This window comes from Meleagris gallopavo, chromosome 6 (assembly GCF_000146605.3).
Source record: "Meleagris gallopavo isolate NT-WF06-2002-E0010 breed Aviagen turkey brand Nicholas breeding stock chromosome 6, Turkey_5.1, whole genome shotgun sequence".
In the NCBI taxonomy this organism is placed as follows: domain Eukaryota; kingdom Metazoa; phylum Chordata; class Aves; order Galliformes; family Phasianidae; genus Meleagris; species Meleagris gallopavo.
In genome coordinates this window covers 41,740,519-41,750,364 of record NC_015016.2, presented here as the reverse complement: position 1 = coordinate 41,750,364, position 9,846 = coordinate 41,740,519, and the positions used below count along the sequence as shown (strand labels likewise).

Below are 9,846 nucleotides of genomic sequence, written 5' to 3'. Positions count from 1 at the left end.
TGCATGTGGCAGGGGGGTTGGAGATTCATGATCCTTGAGGTCCCTTCCAACCCTGTGATTCTGTGACCTTGAAAGGTTTGTGATCAGCAGCATAAAGTCTGTCTGGAGGACATTCATTAGTGGTCTACCCTACTGGGTAAGTACTGAGACCAGAACTTCCTAATATTTTCATTATTGACAGAATGAGAAGATAGAATACACTCCTCAGCAAGTTAGAAATCTTCAGGTCATTGCCATGATCAAGCAAACAACCTAGGATTTTCACCACAGGGTTATTAACTCTTCAGGTGTTTTCAGCAGCTAAGCACAAGATCAGACTGAAAAGTTATTTTGATTGGAAAATAGCTGAATTTTCCCCTTACTTAAAAACAAGCATCACAGACAGCTGTGGAATACCAAAATGTTTGGGAAGCTTTGAGAATGTGTAGATACTGATGCATTTTTAATAAGAACCATGCTTAACTTGCACACGACACACAAGGTAAGTTTCAATATGGTCCTGAGGGCTGAATTTGAATCTTTGATGAACTTACATAACTAAAATCACTCATGAAATCCTATGAAATCCCTAGAGAAGCCACCGCTCTTCCTCAAATCCAAGCAGTTTATTGCTTGCACTTCATAAAATAAACAACAACCTTTTTTTATAATTTATTTTTTAGATGGTTATTATCTTGGCTATAAATATATTAAAATGATTCTTTGCTTTCCAAAGTAGAGCAGAGATAAAGGTGATTAACTGAATGCAATGTTTTCTCTCTGTCTGGCTTCCGAGATGTAACACAATAAATGTACACAAAGGAGCATTTGCTGTTTGTGAACAGACTAGACAGATAAAGAACTGAGGATGAGAGTGTTGGGATGCTACAAAACCTTTGACAGGGAGACTGCGAGGTGACACACAAGCCTGGACAATTTAATCAAGAAGGTTCTTGCAAGATAATTGGATCAGATCCCTACAGAGAGAACATAGCCTCAAGGAAATGCTGCCCTATGTTTAATTTTGTTTATAAAGAGTGCAAGGTCTGATATCACAGATCTTAAAGGCATTTCTCAGTTACATGGTGTACGCACTGGAAAAGGAAAGGAATCTCCATTTACAAGATACAGTATAAAACCTACAATGGACATTTTGACCCTGCTGCAAATTGCAAAGCTCAGTTTTGCCATTCATCTTCCTGTTACAGTAGCCAGTGGCAAATAAAGTAATGCAGGCCTCAGTTCTGCTCAACAAGCCACCTCTTTAACTAAAGGAGGGCTCAAAAAAAAAGGAATGACAAAAGCACTATTCTCTTCCTCGTGGAGCTCAGACTAAATGTCTACAAACAAAAGCAACAGAGCCAGTTTGTGTCTGCAGAAGGAAAAAGTAATAAATGCAGAGAGAGACAGAAGGAACCAACCAGTACTCACTCTCATCAATCTGAGGGTGCTGAACGACGACCTGGAAGAGCAAGCGAAGGATGCCTGGGTTTTGGGCATCCTGGTCACAGCCCTGCAGAGACAGGTTGAAGCTGCCAGCAATATTGGCAGGCTGGCTGTCACTCAGCTTAAACACCTCAGGATTACTGACAGATCCAGGTATGTAATACTCCACCCTCTCCTCCTTCCTTTCGCAATTGGAAAGGCTGTAGTCGTGGAAAAACACACTTGCTCTCATGTTGGAAGGGACTACAAACTGCCATGTCATAAGCTCATCTTCTGGAAAGCCCAAGGGATAGTTTGGGGACATCAACATGATGGAAGACTCCCCCTTCAGAGTGGATTCAATAATGCATAACCCTAAGATGGAAGAAAAGAATCATGAAAATTATCAGCAATTGGAGACAACACACCAGCATATGTAGCACTGCAGCAGCTGAATATTTTTATTTGACAGTGAGCTCATCCACTGCACTTACAGGTTAGGTTATTACAAAAATGTCAGACTAAAACATAATACTTGAGTTAATGCTATTACCTTCAATTACAGAAAAGGAAAGGGATGTGCTAACGCTGTATTTTCAGTGTAATGGGTTTACCTGTCAAACACGTGGATGGGCCTATATTTTTTGAAAAGGAAAGATCCTAGTTATCACTTCCAGTCCTGGCTTAACGAGAGCAATCATGAAGCTTGACTACTGCTTCCGCTAGTACTGCTTCACCACATTTCATTAAACAAATACAACAGCTTTTAAATTAGCAGAGAGCTCTCAGTCCAAAAACTTTGGAGTTCTAAAAAGAGCACACCAGCACAGAGCCTCAAATATGCATGATAAAACATGAATGAGAACCACAGAGATGGTGTAACATGACTTGTACTTGGATGAATCCCAGCACTTGGCAGAGCAAAGCTATGTATGCAAAGATTACAACCTGCTCTAGCCAGTAACTATGAGCAACTGCAAGGAGTGCCACCCCTTACCTTTCTGAATGTCTCAACAGTGCCACACTAGAGCAAAAGTGACAAATCTTCTGTTACTGCATTCTAGAAACACAAACCTAGATCTGGTCTATAGCTGATGGCAACAATCACACAATTCAAGTAAAGCCCAAGAAAAATCCTGAATCAAGGTCTGTCATGGGATCACAGAGTAATCCATTGACTACTACACACATTTCAGGTATTTTTAAAAGATTATTTCACAATCTGTTATATTACTGCACAGGTTGAAACAGATATCTGTATTTAGGCACTCATGTGCCCTCCAGGCATTGGCTCCCCTATTCCCACCTTCCTCTCCTGAAGAGAGACATTAGTTTGAGACACAAGCAAGTCAAGGAGGCTTTATTTAAAAATAAAGAAACATAACTACACACTACAACTAGCAAATAAGCCTCCTGGATCACTCTAGTTATGCTATCTAGTCTCACATAAAGCAAGAAAACTGTTATCTTTAAGTTTTAGGAAGTTTAAAAAGATTGCACCAAAAGCAGCAACTCAACAGTTTGCATAATTACTGTGTTGAACAACCAAACTACTAAGACATTTCGATCCTAGATGGGGAATAGCTACTGAACAAAAACTAACCACCACCACCTTTTCTAAAAGAGGACTGCATGGGGAAGAAAACGGGACAATAAACTCCTCCATGCTTACGTTTTATGGAAGATCTGTTGGCAATGTTAAAGCCTGAGGTTGTGAGAGTCAAGTTCCAAGGGAGGTGCAGAGACAAGATGACTCCTCCAAGCAGTTTGACACGAGACACCGAACCATTTCTGCAGAAGGTGCCAATGTTGACCGTGGCTGTATCGATGCAGCTGTTGATGTTGTAGCTAACTAAATCTGGACATATCTCTCCTGGGTGAATCTGTCTTAATGGGGCAGAAAATTTCAGCTCAAGTCCAGCCTTTGTACTCGCTTTCACGTCCCAGATGAAAGTCCTGTTAAGGCGAGGTAGCCCTGGTGGGTAAAGATGAACATCTCCAAAGGGACACGGGCCTGATACACAGTCTAAAATGCAGAAAGAGAACAGCCGTGATACACTATAGAAAATCATCAAGTAAATAAGATATGTTACTTCCCCTTTCATCGTTTCTTTAAACTTCTTCAGTATTTTTATATATATATATATATATTATTTTTTTTTAAAGTTGCACTTAACTTTTATTCTACATAGATTCAAAGACATACCACTCCTATAAGACCTGTCTTTAAACAGGACTCCTGTCCCTTTGAGTAGACAGGATAAACTTGCTTTTACAAATGAGCCAGCTAAACTAACAGAGGGCATTTCATTCTTTGTTGTTTGCTGAAGAATTTAGAAGGTATGTAGTGAACAGAGAACTGAATAAACAAAAGGGAGGAATTCAATATTAAGAGAGATGGAAATAATGAATCTAGAGAACTGATTTTAAGCCACTGCACTCAGAATTGTGATACAATGCCTGTCAAATCATTATGTTTTCCATTACTTGCTGTGAACAGTACCTTCATTTCCTTGGTGCCCTGATAAGAACCTGGGGCCTAGATTTTGCAAAAGCGATTAAGAACTGTCAACAAAATACTTCAAGAAGAACAGAGAACTTTTATCAGAAAAATCCAGCATAGTAATAGTTCAAGCTGGAAAATGAATCATATTTTATATCTAAGCTTAAAAGAAAACACAAAACAACTATATATTACAAATATGTATCATAAAATATTATGAATATTACTATTTGCATGAACTACATGAAAAAAAACCCCAAACATGAAAAGAACTGTCTTTATAACAAGGTCTGCACATCAGTTAAAAAATAAAGAAGACACAGTCAAAAACTGAGTGCCAAGTGAAGTTTGGGATCTAGTTGATAAATAGTACGTGCTCATGACACTAAAGAATATATTACCACGCAGACATAGAATAGATATTATATTCAAAACAAATACAAGTTTAATTCCAAGACTTTCAAATTTTCAGATTCTTGTCTTCAGAACCATTCATTTAATATAAGGAAACACATGCATAACTCAATGTTTGTCTTGTCCATACAGGCACAATCAAGACATTCAATGAATAAGAAGCATGACATTATTATCAATGTTCAAAGGCTTTTGACAGGGCACTCCTTTGAAAGGCTAGAAACTGCAAGAGAAGGGATGTCAGAAAGCAACTGATGCAATGAAGTGTCATTTAACTATTTTCAAAAACCAATGAGCTAACATTCATTTTGCCAGACTGAAATACAGACTTAAACTTGAGTAGTTTCAGTAATTCAAGGCTGTCTATCAGCATCCAAAGTTCTTTTCCAAGCCAAGAATATAGGCAATACCTTGATGCAGTAAAAAAAAAAGCACAGTTTTATTGGAAGAAAATCACCACTGAGGAAAACAAAATAGAAACATGGCTTACCAATATTCTTCTGAATTTCCATCATGAAATATTTCTCAGGAGTGTTACAAGTGAAGATTAAAGTCACATTTTCCCCTGGTCTTATCTTCAATTCAAACCTGGGTCCATTTTTTACATGAATTCGACAGACAGGTAAAACACCAGGTTTCAATTTAATTGTAACTGTGATGTTGTCCGCTGCACGAAGGGAGATTGTGAAGGAAGCTAAGGAAGGAAAAAAAAGGCAGAAGTGCTGTGTTACTAGCACATACAAGCATCACCACACATCTATAGAGACACCGTGCTATCACAGGGAGCATTTACACCTGTCTCGTAAGTCTTGAGTGCTGAACCTCCATAAAATACCTGCAGCTCCCCCAGCTCAGATGACACAGAAATCCACCTGCTGCACGTGCCCAGAGAGGCATGAATGCAATTTGTGGAGGATCACTTCTGCTCCAGCGTCATGGGTTTCACATTATTCCTTTTAAATTTCTGCTTTCCAGACTTAGGCTCTCAGCCTCAGCTTAAATTGCACTGTAGGGTACCAGGTCAACCTCAACAACTCCTGCAGGTCAGAGGAGGTACTCTGGTGACGCCAATACAGACCAAGTGCCCAGACCAATGGCCACCAGTTAAGAGTTTCAATCATTCCTAGTTACTAAAACCACATTAGCTACTGCACAGGTTGGCTTTGCCCTGCTGGAAAGCCTTCTGATCCTCTAGGCAAGGAAGAAGCTCTAATGTGAGGAATATCTGCCCCCACACAACAGTTTTGGGTATGAGCATTTCTCAATTTGAATTTTCCTGTGGAAAAATAATATTAGCAGTCATAAAAAAGATGAGAAGATATGAGGGAAATGAAGAAGGGATCGTGCAGAAGGCTGCTGTGATGCACCAGCTGAACCATGAGCAGTGCTGTGCATCCCAGCACAACACAGAGCCTGGTGTGCAGCAGGTAAGGGGGACCCAGGAGACACAGAAATTTCCCTTGTGCAATGAAGTCCCAAACACACAGGCAGCAATCACAGAGGTAGCTTCCTAGAGGTGGGGAAAAGAAAATAGCTGCTGCTCCTCCTCTCTCTTCAAGGCAAAACAGCTTTCAGAACAGAAATGACTACTTCCAGACTAGTCCTGAGTATTTTTCCATAGCACTGTACGTTTGTTTGTATTTTACTGCACTTATTGATCATGAGAGTCATCATTTTTTGGAAGTTTATGCTATTCAGATATGAAGTTCTAATAGCCCATTATCAATAGTTAATATCTATGGACAAAAGTGTCTTCTCTCTTGCACACCCGTGCAGACTGTACACCCAATTAGGTTCAGTGGAGCTACCTGCTGGAGATGCACACATGGCCAGGCACTATGCCAGGTTACTGCACAGTTTGCTAAAACCAAATCCCACAGGTAATCCATTTGGTCAGAGAACTGAGAGCACTGTGCCATAATATCAACAGCATTCAGCTGCTAGCCATGTGCTAAGTTACATCAAATTATCAGATCTCATTTTTGTAGGCAAACTGGGAAAAAAGAATCATGCAGGAAGAAAATATATCCAGTAATCTCAAAGTCACTAAAAGAAAAAAAATTAAATGGCTAAAAACCCAAATTATAGCCAAATACAGAACAGAATTGAGACTACAGCAGAGCTTTTATAAGCATTGGTGAGTCTCCTCATGACTCACCCTGATCTGTCTCTATGATTCCCACTATGCTTCCTATTTGTATTACCAGTAACCATCCACACTTCTCGTAATGAAGGAATTTCCACACCTTGTTAATTCTGCACAGATGACACACAGGATATTTGAAAAAAGGAAAAGCATTACCAAGGCTGGGTCCACTCCGCACAGTGATGAAATTGTTGGGCTAAAAGATGTCGGAGGAGAAGCCTCCAGCCCTGGGCTGCCCTGGATGGAGGTCGTTCACAGGCGGATGCCTGTCTGAAAATATTTTCCTCTACACGATTACAGCTCCGTGGCCTTCCTTGACTATTTCTTCAGCTGACCAAATATTAATCTGAATTGCTCTGCTGTAGTCAGACACCACTGCTTGTCCTCATTTAGGACTCCATCTCCACAACTGTCTCATCACAGCATCCCCTTATCACTCCATACTGCCCATCTCCCCACCAAGGCATCCCAGCCAGATTTTACTCAACATAATTTTTCCAAACCTTTCTTCAACTTTTTTGCTTGGAGCTTCTCCAACTCGATCTAGAAACAAACTGCGTAGCATAAAACAAGTGAGATTATTCTGCAGAATTCAGCTTAGCTGCAATAACCACTAATTACCCATTTATTCACTTAAACATATTTTTCCTGTGCAATGCAGAAGATAAGCTGGAGGGTAGCGGAGCCAGTGGTGCTCACAGAGAGCACGTGCATGAGTGTACGTACAAGGAAAGGACTTGGCAGAACAGTGATTTATAGCTATGCACAGCGCCTTGCCAAACAGAACAGAAGAACAGAGTCCAACCAGTAGTCACCTCTTGAGATCTGAGTGACTGAGCTTTATTGCAGCTATTTATCCATAAGGATCCATGGATGATTGTTTTCTGTGACTTCAATCTATGGAGTCAAACAATCAAAACAAAACGAAAAAAAAAAAAGACAACTAAAACCAACCAGACAGACCAAAAAAACAGAACTGACAGAAGTCACCAACTTTAGCCATTCTTAACAAGACAAACAGCTGGATCAGACTGACTCAGACACCACTCACTATCAGAGACAGCTGGGGGAGGCGAGCGACTGCATGGCTCTCTGCGGATATGAAGCATCTGGATGCCAGCCCCTGCTCTACCCAGGGCTCTGAACGCTCTCCACTCACTTCCTTGGGGATGGCCTCAACCAACCCAGTGCTCCGTGACAGGAGGACAGCACAGGGACATGATGGGGACAGCTCCTGCGTCCCAACTCAATGCCCTTATGGCTCAGCTAGGAGGTGCTACCTCTCACAGCCATTTCCCTGGAATCCCTGGCACAATTTTCATTGCACTCTCAACTCCAACTTGTCAAAAATGGGTCATAAAATACTTTGAAGGGCAAATATCTCCTCAATTTGATGACTTGAGCCATTTTCTAGCTGCCTTACTGAATACTTCTAGGTTTCGGTCCAGCTGTCCAGTTCATCTACAGTACCTGAGTGGCCAGAGTCAACTGCTCCAACCCCAATTGAGATGCCTACCCATGCAGTTGCCTTCTTTAAGTGCTTCAAGTTAGCCAAGACCCTGTTCATGGTAGGGGGGCTGGAATCAAATGGTCTTTAAGATCCCTTCCAACCCAAGCCATTCTGTGAGTCTATGATTCTACAAATCACACACTGTTAAACTTTACTCAACTACTGGACAGAGCTGTAAGCAGCAAATGGAGATCACCAGCACAAAGTGCAGCCAGCCCTGTTGCTGTGAGCTCAACCTTATAAAGCAAATAGGATTTTGTTTACATTTAAAATGCAAACTACCTACTTTGCTTATTGCTTAATGATCACCCGTCCTCCAATGCAGGAGATGAGGCCCGTATTTTGTGAAGCAATTGTTTTCATGGAATCACCCAGTTGAAGCTGAAAGCTGCAAAGCTTATACACACATAGAGGTTGCTGCTAAGTGTTGCAGCAGGATCTCCAGCCTAGAGATGGCACCCATTCCTGTGCCACCATGACACAGTCCCCTCACCTCACAGGGGGCTGCACTGACACCAGGGCAGGATGGGGACACACAGCAGTTGAGATGTCATACAACTTGCTGCCTTCTCACCAGGGAAAAAGGAGGCAATGTCTTGAGCCATCCTGGCACAGTTCAGCTGAGCTCTGCCAGTCCCCAAGGGCAATAAGACCGCTCACTCAGAAGTGGTTAAGTAAGTTAATTTGCAGCACCTCACAGGAATAAAGTACCTTGACTTCAAAAATAACTACGTCATTACTCAAGCTTCAGTACTTCTATTCCTTTCTCTCGAACCTTTTCAGATGGCTCATTGAGACACTCATAACTCATGTGTGAAAGACATTTTTTAAGAAGCTTTTTTCACCAGAAGTGGAAAAAAAGACACTTTGGGATTTGGCAAGCTTGTCTGTAATTACAGAAGGGAGAACACTGACTCTGAGCTGCTTGTTTGTTTTGTTGTTTTTTTTTCTTTTTTAGTTATTTAACTTCTGTTGTTTCAATTGAAGTAGGAAGTGAAACTCACTTTGCAAACTGGATGTGAGCCCCTGTACAACGCATAAAACTAAGAGACGTGGGTCTGTACAAGCCACTACCACCCGGGCACCAGAAACACAAAGGCACCATGCAAGTCACTGCAGGAGCCTCCTCTGATCAAAGGGATGTTTGCTTACACAGTTTATCCCTACCTTATGGTAAGGTAGTGAGAGGATGACATCTTGGAGCATGTCTGTGCAGTTCTCCAGCTTTGGCGCTGGTTAACCAACATGGAGAAGCACATTTCACAATCTGTGGTTCCTCCCATGCCAAACAACCCACCAACATCTTTGTCTCTCTGCTGTGGAACTGCAGGTCACATTTCCACTCACCATTACCCATCCTCACATGTGAATCTCCCAGTTCCATTCACGGGCACAGGACAGCCAGGGACAGCTCTGAAACACTGGCATCATCATGCTGCTCAAAATAAGTCCTTGCTCCAACTTTGAGTAGCTGCGCTCTCCTTGTGACCACACTCCCTTTATCCCTCAAGAAATCAAAAGGCACAGCCTCAAGCAAACTGTCTCATGCTCTCCTTGAGAGTGCATGCGGGACACAGTCATACAAAGGCAGCCAACAGAACAGACACAAGTGGGACTTCTCTATCCACGACGAGACAAGTCAAGAAAATCTGTCATCCCACAGCACTGGCAGTCTGGGCATTCAGAAGTAGGTGAGACAGAAAAGGCAGCTGAGGGGAGACCTTATTGCTCTCTGCAACTTCCTGAAAAGAGGCAAGGTGGGGGTAGGCCTTTTCTCCCAGGTAACAGTGATAGGGAGAGAGGGAATGGCCTCAAGCTGCGCCAGGGGAGGTTCAGGTTGGATATTAGGAAAAATCTCTTCTGAGAAAG

At 41.8% G+C, this 9,846-nt stretch overlaps 1 protein-coding gene across 1 annotated transcript in view; it reads right to left on the bottom strand.

Moving 5' to 3' along the window:
• CDCP1 (CUB domain containing protein 1) overlaps window positions 1-9,846 on the bottom strand; it is a 23,033-nt gene that overhangs the window by 8,924 nt on the left and 4,263 nt on the right. The window contains exons 2-4 of the mRNA XM_010712960.3: window positions 4,812-5,015; window positions 3,077-3,430; window positions 1,411-1,779 (exon numbers count right to left, since the gene is read on the bottom strand). Coding sequence (XP_010711262.1) covers window positions 1,411-1,779; window positions 3,077-3,430; window positions 4,812-5,015 — 927 coding nt within the window. The remainder of the gene's footprint in view (window positions 1-1,410; window positions 1,780-3,076; window positions 3,431-4,811; window positions 5,016-9,846) is intronic.